The sequence below is a fragment of the Acomys russatus genome, chromosome X (assembly GCF_903995435.1).
Source record: "Acomys russatus chromosome X, mAcoRus1.1, whole genome shotgun sequence".
Lineage (NCBI taxonomy): Eukaryota > Metazoa > Chordata > Mammalia > Rodentia > Muridae > Acomys > Acomys russatus.
Genome location: NC_067169.1, coordinates 10504214 through 10523199, shown reverse-complemented (window position 1 = coordinate 10523199; position 18986 = coordinate 10504214). Strand labels below are relative to the sequence as shown.

Sequence of the window (18986 nt, the reverse complement as noted above, 5' to 3'; positions counted from 1 at the left end):
ATCCAGCCACTTTCCTGAAGGTGCTTATCGGCTGTAGGAGTTCCTTGGTAGATTTTTGGGGTCATTTGTGTATACTATCATATCATCTGCAAATAGTGAGACTTTGACTTCTTCCTTTCCAATTTGGATCCCCTTCATATGCTTTGTCTTACTGCTCTTGCTAGGACTTAAAGTACTTGTCCCTGATTTCAGTGAAATTGATGTAAGTTTCTCTATTTAATTTGATGTTGGCTATAAGCTATATTGCCTTTACTATGTTTAAATATATGCCTTGTATCCCCGATCTCTCTAACAATTTTAACATGCATGGGTTTTGGATTTTGTCATGCTTTTACAGCATCTAAGGAGATGATCGTGTGGCTTTTTTTTTTTTTTTTTTTTTTTTTTCTTTCAGTTTGTGTATATGTGGTAGATTACATTGCATGCCTGGGATGAAGCCTACTTGGTCATGGTGAATGATACTTTTGATGTGTTCTTGGATTTGGTTTTTTGAGTATTTTGTTGAGTATTTTTGCATCAATGTTCATAAGGGAAATTGATCTGAAATTCTCTTTTTTCCTTGGGTCTTTGTGTGGTTTAGGTTTCAAAGTGACTATGACGTCATAGAATGTGTTTGGTAATGTTCCTTCTGTTTCTATTTTGTGGAATAGTTTGAAGAGTATTGGTATTAGCTCTTCTTTGAAGGTCTGGTTTTGTTCTCTGCTAAATCCATCTGGCCCTGAGCTTCTTTTGGCTGGAAGACTTTTGATGACTGCTTCTATTTTCTTAAGAGATATAGGACTATTTAATTTGTTTACCTGATCTTGATTCAATTTTGTTAAGTGAAGTCCATCAAGAAAATTGTCCGTTTCCTTTTGATTTTCAAATTTTGTTGTATATAGGCTTTTGAAATATGATTTCCTTGGTGTCTGTTGTTATGTCTCCCTTTTCATTTTTTATTTAGTTGACTTAAATAATGTGTCTCTGCCTTTTTGTTATTTTGGCTAATGATTTGTCTATCTTGTTGATTTTTCTCAAAGAACTAGCTCTTGGTTTTGTTGATTCTTTGAATTGTTTTCTTTGTTTCTGCTTTAAATTTTCAGGCCTGAGTTTGATTATTTCCAGACATATACTCCTTTTGGGTGTTTCTGCTTTTTTTTTTTTATAGGGCTTCTAGGTATGTCATTATGTTGCCTGTATGAGATGTTTACAATCCTCTTACTACTGTTTCCAATGTGTTCCATAAATTTAAGTATGTTGTACCTTCATTTTCATTGAAATTTGGAAGTCCCTAGTTTCTTTCTTTCATCCCTGACCTAGAGGTCATTGAGTAGGGAGTTGTTAAGTTTCCATGTATTTGTGAGCTTCTGATGTTGTTGAGTTCCAGCTTTAATCCATGGTGGTCTAATAAGATGCAAGGGGTTATTTTGATCTTGTTACATCACTTGAGGTTTGCTTTGTGACAGAGTATACAGTGAATATTGGAGACGTTCCTGTCAGATGCTTGGAAGAAGATATATTTTATATTTAGGTGAAATATTACGCAAATATGTGTTAGGTCCATTTGATTGATGACATATTAGTTTCATTATTTCTCCATTTAGTTTCTGACTCAGTTATCTTGCTGTATTTTTCCATTGGTGAGACCTTTGAGTATGGTGTCCTTCCCTGTCTCTTTTGATTAGTTTTGGTTGAAAGTCTATTTTATCAGATACTAGAATGGCTGTTCCAGCTTGGGTTTTGTGGTCTATTGGAATACCTTTTGCCAGCCCTTTACTCTGAGGTAATGTCTCTCTTTATTGCTGACATGTTTCTTGTATGCAGCAGAATGATGGGTCCTGTTTTTGCATCCATTATGTTAGCCTGTGTCTTTTTATTTGGGGAGTTCAGGCCATTGGTGTTGAGGGATATTAATGACCAGTGGTTATGAATCCCTGTTATTTTGATGTTGGTGGTGGTAGAGTGTGTGTTTTCTTTTCTTTTGGTTTTGTGGATGCGAAGTTATTTCCTGTGTTTTCCTGGGCATAGTTAGCCTTCTCCTTTTGTTTGAGTTTTCCTTCTTCTATCTTCTGTAGGGCTAGATTGGTAGCTAGGTACTGTAAACTTGGTTTCATCAGGGAATATCTTGTTTTCTCCATCTATGGTGATTGAAAGTTTTGCTGGGTATAGTAGTCTGAATTGGCATCTGTAATCTCTTAGTGTATGTATGACATCTGTCCAGGCCCTTTTGGCTTTCATAGTCTTTGTTGAGAAGTCAGGTGTAATTCTGATAGGTTTGTCTTTATACGTGAGTTGGCCTTTTTCTCTTGCAGCTTTTAATATTGTTTCTTTGTTTTGATTATTATGTGGCAGGAGGATTTTCTTTTCTGGTGGTCCAATACTATTTGGAGTTCTGAAGGCTTCTTGTATTTTTATAGTCACCTCTTTCTTTAGGTTGGGGCAGTTTTCTTCTATGATTTGTTTGAAGATATTTTTCTAGGCTGTGGAGCTTGGAGTCTTTTATTCCTATTATTCTTAAGTTTGGTCTTTTTTTCATACACATTTATTTTATTACACATGCATAAAACAAACTACATACAGCAGGGAGAACCATGTGACAATCATGAGTTATATAAATGTTACATTCATAGTGATTTGGCTAAGGTTTGGTCTTTTTTATAGTGTCTCAGAAACTTAAGTTTTAACTTTTTTTTAATGTATCGATTACTTCAACCATATCTTCTACACTTGAGATTCTCTCTTCCATCTCTCATATTCTGTTGGTGTTGTAGTTCCTGTTCCGTTCCCTGCATTTCTAACTCCAGGATTACCTCAGATTGTGTTTTCTTTGTTGCTTCTAATTGCATTTTTAGGTCTTAAATAGTTTTATTTCTTTCTTTCTCCTGGTTATTTGTATTTTCCTGTAATTACTTATAGGGCTTATTCATTTCCTTCATCTGTTTGAATATAGTTTCCTGTATGTCTTTGAGAGAGAGATTTTCCTCTTTTAAGGCTTCTATCATTTTATCGTCTCAGATTTAATATATTCTTATTGCACTTGGGGATGTTAGTATCCTCAGGGCTTCCTCTGGTAGGACTGCTGATTTGTCAGTGTTGTCATATGGCCCTGCTGGGTTCGCTGTCTATGCCCCCTAGAGCCAGGCACGTGAGTGTGTGGAGCGAGATCCAAGCTGAAAGCTGCTCTGGTGCCCCATAGGCCTCCGTAGGATGGCAGACAATGGCTTGTAGTCATCGCTGGACTCGCTTCTGCTGGTTCACTGTGTCCCAGATGGGCCAGGATGGTGAGCAGCAGGCAGAGAGAGTCCAAAGCTGCTCAGACGCCCCACAGGCCTCCTCAGAATCTCAAATAATTTGTAAAAATAGATCCCATACACGAGAACACGTGTTGTCTTTCTTAAGCTTGCTCACTTCATATAGAATAATAATCTCTAATTCCATCCATTTTCCTCTGAAGGTTATAATTTTATTTTTACAGCTGAATAAAATTAATGGTGTGTGTGTTTGTGTGTGTGTTTTTCATACTTTCTATCTATTCATTTATTTATGGGCATCCAGGCTGGTTCTTTTTTAGGCTATTACAGATAGTGCAGCAGTCAACATGAATATTATTTTTGTGGTATGTTGGTTTAAATTGGATCATACAGAAGTTATGCTTGCAGTTTTTGAAGACTCACTATACAGGTTTCCATATTGGCCACACTGCTTTACATTGCTGCTAGAAGTGTATAAGGGTTCCTTTTTCCCTACATCCTTACCATCACTTTTTGTCCTTTGTTTTCTTGGTGGCCATTCTGTCTGGTTGGGAGATAGAGCAATTTCAAAGCAATTTTAACTTGTGGGTTGTTTTTGATGTGTAAAGATGGTAAGTACTTTTTCAAATATGTATTTTCCATATATGATATATATATATATATATATATATATATATATATATATATATATTGAAACCTTAGTTTATTAGGCTATTTATTGGTTGGATGAGGAAAAAGAATTTAATTTTTGTGATTCTATAATTTCTGCATATCAATCCTTTATCTTGTATGTTGTTGGTAATGATTTTTCTCCCGTTCTCTTAAAAGAATTATCTGAATAATTTGTTTAAGGTAGTGGTGTCCAATAGAAATAAATACAAGGCAAAGCACATGTAATTTTAACATTTATTTTGAAAAAGTTAATGAAGTTAATTTTGCCCTATAATATCTAAAGTATAAACATTATCAATATAAAATTACAAAGTTGTCTCACATTTTTTATAGCAAATATTTGAAATCCAGTGTATACTTTCAATTGCTACCCCTTCGAGCTCACATTTCAAAAAGTTTTCAGGCTGGCCTGTGGTAATACACACCATTAATCCCAACACTCAGCATACAAGAGACAGGTGGATCTCTGTGAGTGAGTTCGGGGCTAGTCTTGTCTACAGATCAATTTCCAGCACAGCCCAGGGCTGCACAGAGAGAGACCCTGTCTTGTAAAACAAAAACAAAAACCTGTTGGTATTATATGGCATGGTCTCATAAGAAATGTATATAGATGATGGTATCTTAGCATCTCTCATTATAACTTGAGCTCACTTTTAAGAATCCATACTATAAGGCATTATCAAATATCTACTCATAATAACTACTGAGTACCGTTATATTGCTTGCACTGAGATAGGTTCTTTTGTGAATCCTCAGGTGAAAATATGCAAACAAAATACAAATCTTTTTGTACAAAGTTTACTTTCTTCCATCCAGAACCAACCAGGCATAAGGGACACTACACCAGAAATATAGATTTTAAGTCTTTTAAGTTCATTAATCAGCCAGCAATACAAAAAGGGCAAGATATAAAGTATTATACCTCAGATATCTACTAGCTTTAAGTCACGTTTCTTTAGGTCAAGCATTTACTTCATTGCACTAAACCTGTGATTATCTCCCTGAGTTCTGATAAAATTTATTTTCATGTAAGGGCAGAAAGGGGAAGGTCTCCTATTTTGCCACACCTCCCCCCCTTTCCCCATCATTCTTTGAGCAGCTGCTTTATTTCTTATTATTCTAAAAGGATTTATTTTATTACTTTTGTTGTGTAGGCATGGATGTCCACATGCGTCTAGGTGCCCCCAGAGACAAGAGGTGCTAGGTCTTGCCATCTGATGTGGTTTCTGAGATTAAATTAAAAAGAGCATCATAGATAGACTCAATTTCTGAGCTATCTTGCTAGCCCATGTAGCTGTGTTTTTTAAAACCAGACTTTATGCACAATGAGAAAAAAAGCCATAGTGGCATCTATAATAAATATATTATTTATTAGGTACCACTATAATCATTGTTTCATTCATCTTCAAAAATACCAATTTTATAGAAGTTGTCAATATTTGTTCCTATATATAAGGGAAGTATGCTAAAAGTGTTTTGTCAGCTTCCCAAGCCAAGCAGCCTATCAGAGCCTAAACTCTATTTTGCCTTCCATGTTATCCCTTACTGAATAATGTTATGAATGATTGACTAAAAACCAAACTAACGCTAAATGATAACTGAATCATTAACATTTTAAGGTTTCATATCTAAAGACCCATTTTCTATAGAATTAACAGTATATATCTTTTTCTTTTTACCTTTTAGGTCATCAAGAAAATAATAACTTCTGTTCAGTTAATATAAATATTGGCCCAGGTGACTGTGAATGGTTTGTTGTTCCTGAAGGTTACTGGGGTGTTCTGAATGACTTCTGTGAAAAGTAGGTTTCCAAGCTAAACTTGGTTTAAACAAAATTACTATAAAACACTAACTACAAAAGACAACTTCCCAAACTGGATACCTTAATGTAGATATATAGTCAGCTTTCAGTTACTATTTAGTGGAAAATTAATGTTAAGTGATTCCAAACCTATTTTATGTTACTAGAAAACTTACAGTAAAGGTATTATCAGACCACTCTATCAAATATAGTTATAGGCATAAGTCTAGAAAAATTGAGTTATTAGTTTCCTTTTTTAAATGATACATTCAAATACTTATTTAAAAGGCATGTGTTCTAAGGGAAATTATGAATATTTTGAAAGTCAAAAATTCTGTAACTGAGTATGCTCATTGTACGGAATAACACAAGCTTGAACATATTACTCTGCCATGTCATTATGATATAAATTCTTTTTAAAACTGCTGACTTTTCTTATAAAGGCTTTTTATAAAATTTAATTAACTGTTTCAGATTTTATTTTGCTAATCAAAGAAAGTGCAAGGTTGACCTTTTCCTTTGTTTAAGATTCTAGGAATAGCCTTCATTTATTTATGTGTTATGTCTTGTGTTAAAGGGTACTTTGAATTCTTAAAAATTGATTTGAATTTAATACCTTTAGATAGAACTGTATTCTTTTCTAAAAGGCACTCAATTATGTAAGCTCCTGGTATTATAAAAGTATTAGATTATTAAAAATTAAAAGCATAATTAACATGTGATAGTTTGTCCCCATCTCAGTTAAATATAAGGGATGTAACTCACTGAAAGTACATGTATGAAATTTGAAAGCTAATTATAGACATATCCCTTATACTAACATATATTTTCTTATTTTGCTGTAAAAAATCTTGACTGTAAGCCGAATGCAGTGGATCACACCTGTAATCCCAGCACTCAGGGAAGCAGAGACAGGTGGATCTCTGTGAGTTCAAGGCCAGCCTGGTCTACAAAGCGAGTCCACATAGCCAAGGCTACACAGAAACCCTGTCTTGAAAAACCAACAAAACAAAACAAAATCTTTGCTGTAAATATTTGGGTAATTATGACATGTATGATAATTGAAAAAAATTTAGGGACCCCCAAATTTCTTTTTATATAAACAAGAGAGATTACAAATTCAAATGTATTGATGAAATGACTTGTTTTACTTTATACCATGCTTTATAGAAATGTAGTCTTGTTGATTAATTGGGGTTCCAGTGTTATGATGGTGCCACAAGATTGAAATTAGGGTTAAGGTATGGTTAGTAACCATTTTTTTTTTTTTATAGGGAACTGTATTTGTACAGCATTATCACAGTTAGCCAGTCTTATCTATCCCCCTTGCAGTTAGGCCGTCGTTAGCTGTGTGTTCTAGAGAGTTGCGTAGCATTTTACAAAGTGTTTGGTTTTTTTGTTTGGTTAGAGATAGAGAACACAGGAATAGGGATGCAGAGTCAGAGGACAAACTTTAGGGAGTGTGTTTTCTCTCTCTCTTTTTTTTTTTTTTTTTTTTTTTTTTAAGATTTATTTGTTCGCCGGGTGGTGGTGGCACATGCCTTTAATCCCAGCACTCGGGAGGCAGAGGCAGGTGGATCGCTGCGAGTTCGAGGCAAGCCTGGTCTACAAAGCGAGTCCAGTACAGTCAAGGCTATACAGAGAAACCCTGTCTGAAGAAACCAAAAAGAAAAAAAAAATTATTTATTCATTGATATGTATACAGTTCTCTACCTGCAGGCTAGAAGAGGGCACCAAATCACATTGCAGCTGGTTGTGAGCCACCATGTAGTTGCTGGGAATTGAACTCAGGACCTCAGGAGGAACAGTCAGTGCTCTTAACCTCTGAGCCATCTCTCCAGCTTCTGTTTTATCCTTCTACCAGGTCAAAGGATTGAACTCAGATCCTCAGGCTTGGTGGCAGGTACTTTTACCAACGTAGCTCGTCTTGCTAGCCTCAAATTTCCAGGCTTAATGGCAGCTATTTCTACCAGCTGAGCCATCTTGCCTGCCTTGAATTTTTTTTAAGGAAGAAAAGGAGATACTGAAGTTCCACTTTAGGACAAGGGCGTTTGTCATACAATCTTAGATGTAGATATTTTACACATTATATTTTTTTCTGTCAATATACTGTTATTGTAATATAAAATCAGTCATATGTAAATAAATGGTAATCTGTATCTTCTAAGAAAGTTTATAATAACTGTCAGCAGGATAATAGCTTTGTCAGTTTCTGTAAAATTAAACTGTTACGACTTTGTATAGACTTTGTCATATACTTTAGCCTAAGTTATGAAGTAAAAGTTATTTCTTAGATTTTAAGCAAATATTTCCACTATGTGAATTCTTCTCCCAAATTTAAATTTTGAAATTGTTAATTGAAATGTATGAAATTTTATAGGAAAAGTTGCTATATAGTTTTTTTATTTAAGTATTATAAAGAATACCCAGCAAAATATTAAAAGATTAGTAATAGGGTCTACAAAGTGTTTCCAAAGTGGTGGTCATGGTTATTGTGCATGATGTGTATAAGTTTGTTTTCTACTCCACAGTTCTTTTGTTTGATTGGTTGGTTTGGGTTTTTTGTTTGGTTGGTTGGTTTTTTTGTGACAGGCTTTCTCTGTGTAGCCTTGGCTATCCTGGAACTCACACTGTAGATCAGGCTGGCCTCAAACTCAGAGTTCTGCCTGCTTCTGCTTATATTAGGATTAAAGGTGTGTGCCACCACTGCTCAGCCTCAACTGCATGATTTTAACTTTCCTCCTTATGAGTAAAAGCAGCAGTAGAGATTCTTTTTCAAATTGAGTAGAGTTTCTAGTACTTAAATAGTGTTCTTGTTAATGAATTTAAAGGAAGTCACCTTCATCTTCTGTCTTTTAGCGATTTGGACTTAGTGAAAAGAAATTAGAAGTAAAAGTATGTGCTACTTCAGAGTCGTTACATCCATTTGACTCTTGGAGAGAGAAATTCAACGCTGTCTTCCTGTACTTAACTGTAATTCATTTCACTCTTTACATACATGCAGCAGTTTTTACTACACTATCAGTTAAACTTTATTGAAATGAATTATCATTTAAGAAAAACTTTTTATATTCTTTTATTTTATAAGGAATTTATTAGAGTCCTTGACCCATTTGTACTGTTTTTCCCCCCCCAGAAATAATTTGAATTTCTTAATGGGTTCTTGGTGGCCCAACCTTGAAGATCTGTATGAAGCAAATGTTCCAGTGTATAGGTTTATTCAGCGACCTGGAGATCTGGTCTGGATAAATGCAGGCACTGTTCATTGGGTTCAGGCTATTGGATGGTGCAACAACATTGCTTGGAATGTTGGTCCACTCACAGGTATTTTAAAAAAATATGCTTGAAAAGAGATTTAACCCCCACCAAAAGAAGAAAGTGATAATGTATTTTTCTTCTGTAGAAGAAAACGTCTCCTTTTTATTATACACTTTTAATATAAATGTTAAATGTTAGTGAACTGTTAAAAGTCCAAAGCCATCTTTGCAAATGAAAGGTATATACTTATATACATGGAAAATATCCTTATAATAATTTTTAGTCCTTGATTTTGTTTTGTAAAGGGAACTCTTAAAAGAGAAAAAGCTACTTGAAAACACATTTTTTAAAAAAAGAAAGAAAAACAAAAAAGAAAGAAGATACATTCTTGTAGGTTTTTCTTTTTTCTTCTCATATTAAGTTGTATGTAAAACAGTTTGAGTTATTCTTGCCTCCAGGCAGTATTGCCTTACAATTAAAAATGTGGCATCTGGAGCCAGAAAAACCTGGATTTGGACAAGTGTTTGGCTTTTGTAAATTTGGGCAAGTTGCTTAATTGTTCTTCATCTACTAGTGATAATAAAACCAGTAAGGAAGTGCTAAGAATTAAATGAGAATGGATGAAAATGAGCTAAACACAATGCCTGGCACATGATGACAGAAAGTACTCTGTATATGATTACTACTTATACTATTACCATAATTAGCATAAAACAAAAATTATTTTTGCAAGTGGGGTAGTAGTGGTACATGCCTTTAATCCCAGCATTTGGCAGGTGGATCTCTGTGAGTTTGAGGCCAGCCTAGTCTACAGAGTGGGTTCTAGGACAGCCAGGGCTGCACATAGAAACCCTGTCTTGAAAAAACAATAATACAATAAACAACTATATACATAATTTCATGAAGTGATAGTGCTTATCTTCACATCTTTTGATAGTTTGGTTTATGTTTTCTTTTTCTCCTCAGCTTGTCAGTATAAATTGGCAGTGGAACGGTATGAATGGAACAAATTGCAAAGTGTAAAGTCAATAGTACCCATGGTTCATCTTTCCTGGAATATGGCACGAAATATCAAGGTTTCAGATCCAAAGCTTTTTGAAATGATTAAGTAAGTGTTTTCTAAAATTGCTGTACTGAACACTTAGGGGTCATATTGACTGTTAAATATATTTTCCCTTATGGAATTATGTTAACATTAGAACAGGATGGTCCAGAAGTCTAGCAAAATATGAGTCTTCTTGTTACAAATATTTTTTCCTTCCAAATAACCCAAGATGGTTTAAAAAGGAATAAAGGTTTAAGTTATTTTTCAGCAGAATATTGACTTTCTAATACTTCCATACTCTTCTCCAAACTTGTGGATTTCTCAGTAGAATTTTAATTGTAATATTAAACGTCTGCTTTTAGTCACTGAAGGAAGAATGACATCACAGAATAAGTATTGTTACATAGAAGTTAATAGAGGGAGTTGACTAAAATGTCAGTTTTCTTTAAGTTATCTTATAATTACCTGTTCCCCCTATATTAGCTTTTAAATACTTTATATGTTTGTATGAATTCTTAATAGTTTTAGATTTAAATAGTTCTCATGTAGATATATTAACTTTGTATGTGCTATATTCAAAAGACTGTCTTTTGAAAATAAACCTACTTATTTCAAATTATTATACATACATACATACATACATACATACATACATACATAGACATATACAACGCAAGGTTAGGTATAGAATGATTGAAGGAGTTTAGGCCGACTTGGAAGAAATTTGCATGCAGAGGTGAAAAAGTGATCAAACTGGGGGCTTTTGTGCAATAAAAACGTATGGGACTTGTGCTAATAGATTGAGTAATATAGTGATGAAAATGGAACTAAAGAAAGACTGTTTTCTTCCTTTATTATATTCTTTATAACCAATCTTCTGTAATTTAAAGAATCATCAGTTTTGTCCCTGCTTTAGTTTACCGTAATACCATCATATTTGCCATCTTTCTAGGTTCCTTCAAGTTTATCCTTTCTTCTTTAATGTTATAACATCTTGAGCACCTGTATTTTCCTATTCTCCATTGTTCATGGCACTACAAAACGTCTAATTACTGGCTCTTGATTGCATTCCTCATTATGTTAAGAATTCTGCTCCCAGCTTGAATTTTCATTTGTGATTATATCAACTGAAAATGCTAATGACAAGTACAAGCCCCTAGGCCTTGGTTTATAAGATCCCTTTTTACAGTACATTTTTGCCATTGCTATAAAGTACACTTTTTACCAACCAACCCTCTTGCTCTCATTCTTTCATTTAATGAATATTTGATGACTGACTACAGGCTCTGGGCTAATCACTAAGGATTTATGAATAGATCCAGTTAGAACACATATGTAAATAGAATAAAATAAATACAATGATAAGTCTTGAGAAGTTCTTTTAAGCTGTGCATTACTCTGAGTTCAGACTAAGCAATACTAGCACTGCTTATTAAAGCAACCATTAACCTTTCTGGAAGAAGACATTCTTTCCCCCTTGTTTGCTTTTTTTCCCCTTCAATTTCTTAGTGTTCTGCTTTTTATTGAAAAACTTTTTTGCATAATATATTCTGAGCATGCTTTTACAAACCTCCCCCAACTCCTCCCCACCCAACTCCACACATGCCCTTTCCTTCTGTGAAAAACAAAAGAAACACATCTGTGAAATCAGAAACCAGAATATATTTTTAAAAATCTAGTAAAACAAAATGCCCAAAGCAATATTAGACAAAATGTCTAAAAAATAACCATTGACTTTGTTTTGTGTTGTTCATCTACTACTGGGCACAGGACCTCCTCTGAAGGGCCATTCATATGCCCAGTGATGCTTCGTTAAAGAAAACTAAATTTTCCTTTGCAAATAAATGTCAATTGGAGATAATTTTTTTATTAGGGCTGGGAGCCTATGTCGACTTCTCCCTTTCAGCACTGGACCCTGTTTGTCTTGAACCTGTGTGTGCTACTAGTCTCTGCGACTATGTATGTGCATTGAAGTCAACCAAATTCTGTGGCTCTTAAACTCTATCTGTGGTCCCTGAGAAGGGGGGATTTAATGAAGACATCCCATTTGGAACTGAGTATACCAAAACCTCCGTTTCTGTACGTTGTTGGGTTGTGAGCCTCTGTTTTAGTTCTCATCTAGTGTAAGAGGATGCTTTTCAGATGGCTGAGCAAAGCACTGATGTTTTGTTATAGCATATCATTATTAGGAGGCCAAGGCTCAGAATTCAGTCCTTCACTTTTAAAATACAATTGCTATCTACCATAAATGTATCTATTATTTTTCCTCCAGCTTCCAATTTGAAATTTTGTAACCTCCTTTCCACATTTATTTAGCAGTTCCTATAGACTAATAGATATGCACACACTTTTTGATTGAGCCACATGAAAAAGTAATTTGTAGTCATCGTGACATCACTACCAGATACGTCATTCTCAGAAGAATAAAGAAAAGCACTATAAACATGGGCCCATTTACCTTATATAAGGAATATGAAATTCAGTAGTGTAGGTTAATATCCCCCCCCTCCAAAAAAAACCCCAAACCCTTGCTTTTTGTTGTAATACTTAATAAAATGAGACATTTGTAACTGGTTCTTACTTGCCCAGTCACAGGAATCATTTGGTTCTTTAATTAAAATTCTGGTTTTAGCCAAAGTTCTACTAGAACTATAAGGAGAATCTCTTTCATAAGGAAAGTTAGAAACACCATGGAAAAGATGAGATTGTCCAGACTAGAAAACTTTTTAAGCTTTTTCTTTATTTACATTTCAGTTTATGATTAGTACAGGGTTTTTAAGATATAAATTGAAATGACTTAAGTGTTAACTTCTTAGTTGTGATTATTTTGTTATTGATTCCTTCCCCCCCCCCCACCCCATTCACATGGTTAGCATATTTGCTTCTTTGCTTGTTTTTGTCTATGAGGTAAAAGTTCCTAAACTACTCGTTTTGTCATTAACTGAGTGAGACCTTGATTTTCAGCCATGTACTTGATTTAAATGAAACTAACTCTTCGATGACTTAGTGATACCCACTATTGTCACATCCTGATCTGACAGATAGCATGAGAGCTTTGAAGGTGTTAGCTCGATTTTTGTTGATAATTAAATAAGAGAGACCTGTCTTGGACAGAAACCTCTGAGGATACTTAAAATTTCTTTGTCACAGATTGTATTCTGTACAGAATTGTAAAGCGCCATGTCAGATTAACCTTGTTTCCACACTGGCATTTGGATACCCAGTTTAGAAACTTCGCCAAGATGCCCCTAAAGTGTCAGAATTATTCCATATGTACATCTTTATAATATCATTATTGGGTTCATTTCTGTTATTCTTTTGCCCCTAAAACTTCACCCCAAAATTAAAATTTTTATAAGAAAAAGGATTTGAAGCTATTGTGTTTGAAACTGTATTCTTTAAACTACTACTCATGGTAGTCCTTCTTTGCAAAAGATGCCTTTCCCGTCTTCCTGCCTAAACCTTTTACATAGTTTTTCATCTAAGCAGTTAAAAAAAACAAAAACAAACTTTCTTCTACTGATTTATTCTTTAATTCTTCGTAAAATCTTAATTGCAAGAGAACTTTGGTCCCCCACCCCCACCCCCCGATGTATCCACGTGTTTAAATAGAATTTAAAGTCTATGGTTAATCAAAGTAAAACTAGTTACTATTGAGTCCTGAATATTATTTTCCGTGCCTTCCCTCGGTAGGATCCTTGCCCTAGAATCTCTTGATTTGCAGTTAAACCACATTTTTTTTAGCCTGTTCATTGCTTGTCTTTCGAAATTCTCTATTTCAGCTGCTGAACACAAAATCTCAGTGTTAGAAAAGATAAAAGCAAGGAAAAAGTGTAGTTTGTTATACATTGTCAGAAAGCTAAGATTTTTCTAAGATTCTTTCTTGTAACGGAAAATGAAAGTTACAAAGCTATTGAAGATCTGCAGATCAAAGGCTCTCTGTGTTTCAGGGTGGTAAGGTGGGGACCTAGAGGGAGTGAGAATAGGACACAGAAAATACCCCCAAAAGAAAGACTATAGTATGAAACTGGAGAAGTTTAAGGTGCTCTGCTTTTACAAACCCCTAATTCAACTAGTCTAGTGGCTGTCTTTTCATTTTCAAATTTAGTAGTACTAAGGCCCCAAGTTTCATCCATTTGCTGTAATACAAAGATAAACCTCCTAACCGAGCAGTTAAGGAACTTAATCATCATTTAGGCATTATTTTCTTTAAGAAAGAAAATGCTATTTTGAAACTCCACATAAAAAACTTGATGAATGAAGATCTGTGTCTTTAGCCATGAACTACATGGGATATAAGGAGAGAAAACAGTTCGCAGCAGGAGCCAAAGGCATGGTCTTAAATTTTTCTCTGATAAAAGTTTTTAGTTGTTACTTTGTCTGGTACCTTAAATATATACTCATATGCATACTTACTCTTGGCAACTGCTTTAGGTTTTCACATGTAATGGCAGCCTAAAGCATTAGTTTTGTTTCTAAATAGTTTTAACATTCAAAAGTTTAAAAGATGAACTTCAGTGAACTTCTTGGAACATGATCCTTAAAGAAAGCCTGCAACCCTAAAGTTAACATGCTATTTATTAACTAAGCTTATAGCTAAGTAAATAATGTTTTTTAGTTATCGCCCTCAGTGATTAATATCTATAGGTTCTAGAAATAGCAATACTTTAACCTGATAATTAATGATAGAAGTAAGATGAACATGTACTGTCACTTATATCTTGAACTTTAATTGACAATCAAGTATTTATTGAACACCTACTGTATATGGCAGTAGGTGGTTTTTTTTTCCCAATCTGATAATATCTGAAAATTTGACAATGAGATAGGCATGCAGCTCATACCTATTTGTCTCAGCACTTGGAAGGCTAAAGTCGGATTGATTGCTGCAAGTTTGGAGAGTACTGTCAAATGTATTGTGAGTTATATGCCATCTTTAGCTCTCAGATCTCAAAAATATCTGAGTGTTGGGAGCAAAAGACACACAACAAACGGAAAATGGCTGTTAGAACTAAGTCTCTTGCCATTATTTCTAATTGGTATATCTCTTAGGTGAAAAATATGCAGTATTTGGTTGTTGCTAATGAATAATTTTTCCCTATGTTAGGTATTGTCTTCTGAGAACTCTGAAGCAGTGTCAGACATTGAGGGAAGCTCTAATTGCTGCAGGAAAAGAGATCATATGGCATGGGCGGACAAAAGAAGAGCCAGCTCATTATTGTAGCATTTGTGAGGTAAGTAATTTTTCTTGCCTGCAATTGTTTATAAAAAGTTAGTTTTGTTTTTTAATCTATATTTTTTGGTAATATACTTTACTGTGTCCAGTTTTGATATTATCAGATATTTATTTTATGGTGTAATATCATTAATTGCTACTTAACCTTAAAAGTATCTACTGTAAAGTTATTTGGCTGATAGATTCTTAGCTAATAAGGAAAGTTGTGAGATTTTAGATTGGTAGCAATCTATTTAGAGAGAGTAAATTACAGTCAACTAATACTACTGTACATCAGATGATAATGAATGTGAAGATGGGCTTAGTAGAAAAATGCAGAGAAGGAAATAATTGATGTAGTTTCCCTTTCTGGTATTGTCAGTAAGAGTTTACAAAAACAAACAACTTCGTAGTTTTAACCCTCTCTTGAAGGATAAATGTAATTTCAACAGGCTACAAACTATAATGAGAATATAAGTTGACTGTCGTTGGTACCATAAGTAGGGAAATGGAATGACTCTAGAATAGGTAATCCAGTGTGGCTACAATACTAACAGTACAGATTCTTCTCATAAATCTGGGTAGCATGTAGGTTTCAGTGCATCTTGAATGCTGTCAAATAATGTGATATTTATTCCAGAGTCATTGAATCCACTAGAAACTTACATCAACAAAGTCAGATTTCTATTTCAGAGAAAAAGATGTGCTTTATATCTTGGAATGAGTCTATATTTATAATATAGTTCTAAAACTGAGGAGTACTATTTTTAATAAGGCTTATAACTAATAAGCATTTACTCACTGTTACTAACCACTTTTCCTCACCTGTAAATAATCAGATTGTTTTCATTTATTCCAGAGATATTTTGAGGTTTGAGTAAGCACTAGGCACTATGACATGCTGTGGCAATGCAAATGTGAATATAGTCTTTGTATTCAAAGAGCTAAGTCTATGGGGGGAAAGCGTGCATTCATATGTTGTCACCTATGGTGAATTCTCTCATGGAGACATGCAAGGAAAATAGTGATCACTTGATCAGATTGTAACATGTTTTGGATTTAAAAGAAAACTGACATTTATTAATTTAATTAAGTTTTATCAGAATTGTCATGGTTATATCGCTCCTTTAATTTAGTGACATATGATTGCTGTCGTGTGTTGGGGTTTGGGAACACACCTCACATTTCTGTTAAAGCAGTAGTCTGTGATTATACAGAAGCAGTACAATAAACACCCTTATCTTTATTGACCCTATTTTTCATTTATGTAAAACAGGTGGAGGTTTTTGATCTGCTTTTTGTTACTAATGAGAGCAATTCTCGAAAGACCTACATAGTACATTGCCAAGACTGTGCACGAAAAACAAGTGGGAATCTGGAAAATTTTGTGGTGCTAGAACAGTACAAAATGGAGGACCTGATGCAAGTCTATGATCAATTTACATTAGTAAGTGAAATCAACATGTGAGTACATTAGCTGGGTTGAGAGGCAGTAGTGTTTGCTCTGCCACCTGATAGCTAAGAGGTAATAAAATACATAGATTTTCTTTTGTCTCAGCAAGATACTGCATGAGGTTATATTTTATATTGATCCTACCACCTTCTCCAAGTATTTATTCCTGTAAAATTGACATATAATTTTTGCCTTGCTTCTTGGAGAGACCAACCTATAAGAACTAGCTTTAAAACTGTGTGCTTTCAATGCTATCATGATTTTCATTTTGATTCAGCTTGGTTGATGGAATGTTTATTTACATAGTTAGTACCCACAAAATGAATCAGTGAGTATACTTCGAAATCTACTTCTGCTTTTAGGGCTAACTGAATTTGTTTGAAATTGTGTACTGGCAGATGCTTTAATCTTCTGAGAGTATTTGAGTAGTGCTTAACTTCCTGGCATGTGGTATGACCTTATGAAATTCAAATGGACTCAGATCACAAAGTTTTCCATTGCTAGCAGGAGGTGTTTATGGGAAGCATTTCACTCAAAACAGATCTGAATAGAGCTATAGACATAATTTAAGAAATTTTCTTTTCTAATACTTTCCATATATATAAACTAGAATTTGAAGTTTAGCACCTGATACTTTCATTTGGATGGTGTTCAGGATTGCTTCAAGAAAGAAGGAAATGACCTGGAATTTAGCACAAAGAATGTATTTACCTGCCTAAGATAGATCCCTGAAGGCGGTCACTAGTAAAATTATAGTTACTTTGATAACTGTTTTTGTAATGCCCTGTCAAAGTAATATTAAAAAGGGGTAAACTAAATAATATTCCAAGAGCTTTTGGTGATGCAGTGAAATTAAGATGGTCTTAGATTCTGAGGAAAGGTGGCCAGATGCAAGATCATAAAAGAAGTTGTACTGTTATATTGTATTGCAAGGCTATTGAACTTTAACAGAAAATAATTTCCTCCAGTTGCATAAACCAACCATATATTTGTAGCTGTGAACCAAGGAGCACAACTAATTATGAGTATACAAAAATAGTCTACCTTGCTTTGATTTCCAGGCTCCTCCGTTACCATCCGCCTCATCTTGATATTGTTCCATGGACATTAAACATGAGACCTTTTCTGCTATTCAGGAAGTAACCCAGTTCTGCACCACTGGTTTTTGTAGCTATCTCGTAAGGCTGCTGGCTGAAAACTGTGTCTATGCAACCTTCTAAGTGTGGAGTGTCAACCAACTGGACAGAGGAGAGAGTACTGCTCCTACGCCAGGACTCTCACAAAACTAATCAGCTGAACTTCAAAAAAAAAAAAAGAAAAAAAAAAGAAGAAGAATTTCCATGTTTTGTATATATCTGACAAAACTGGCAACACCATACAGACTACTGACTTGAAGACAACCTCTTTTATATTTCTCTATTTCTGGGCTGATGAATTTGTTTTCACTTATCTTTTCCCTTTCAGAATTAAAAAAAAGTAAAAAAAAATACTAGCCTAGCTGGTCATTTCTTTGTAAGGTAGTTAGCAGTTTTAAGTCTTTCTTTTGGTCAACCTTTTTTTAATGTGAAAAGTTAAGTAAGAACTTTTTTTTTTTTTTTACTGCTTTTATGTTTTTCTGTCTTGTTTTGAAACCATGATGGGGTTATACTTTTGGTTCCTAAATAAAACATTTTAAAAAATTAACAGGCAAGTCACAAAGATAATGGATTGCACATAGACTAAGAAATACACTTCAGATTTGTGATTTTTGTTTCTAATCTTGATGTAAATTTACACTATTTATAAATACATATTTATTGCTTGAAAATATTTGTGAATGGAATGCTGTTATTTTTTCCAGATTTACCTGCCATTGAAATTTTAAGGAGTTTTGTAATTTCAAACACTACTCCTATTACATTTTCTATGTGTAAATAAAACTGCTTAGCATTGTACAGAAACTTTTATTAAAATTGTTTAATGTTTAAAGAGTTTTCTATTGTTTGAGTTTTAAAAAGAATTTCATGTACAATGCCCAATTTTTGTTCACTTTTCAAATCTGATTATATATATTTTATATATACTTATGTCTGTATATATAATATATATAGAAATCTAGATATATATATGTATGAAGATTTAGAACTTAAATTTTTCTTGTTTTAAGTTTCACATCTATGGTAGATTTTTGAGGTGTCTACTGTAAAGTATTGCTTACAAAAAGTATGATTATTTTTAAAGAAATATATATGGTATGTATCTTCAAGACCTAAAATGTCAGACTGGTTTATTGTTAAATTGCAACTACTGCAATTACAGACAAATAAAAAAAC

At 34.0% G+C, this 18986-nt stretch overlaps 1 protein-coding gene across 6 annotated transcripts in view; it reads left to right on the top strand.

Annotated features, from left to right (window-relative positions):
• Kdm6a (lysine demethylase 6A) overlaps window positions 1-18673 on the top strand; it is a 115284-nt gene extending 96611 nt beyond the window's left edge. The window contains exons 24-29 of one of the 6 annotated variants that reach the window (XM_051140980.1): window positions 5589-5703; window positions 8840-9027; window positions 9928-10069; window positions 15114-15240; window positions 16498-16685; window positions 17736-18673. In XM_051140980.1, coding sequence (XP_050996937.1) covers window positions 5589-5703; window positions 8840-9027; window positions 9928-10069; window positions 15114-15240; window positions 16498-16685; window positions 17736-17817 — 842 coding nt within the window. In that variant the 3' untranslated portion in view covers window positions 17818-18673. The remainder of the gene's footprint in view (window positions 1-5588; window positions 5704-8839; window positions 9028-9927; window positions 10070-15113; window positions 15241-16497; window positions 16686-17735) is intronic. The other 5 variants (XM_051140981.1, XM_051140976.1, XM_051140977.1 and 2 more) reach the window with 5 other exon arrangements.
• Window positions 18674-18986: the final 313 nt, after the last annotated feature.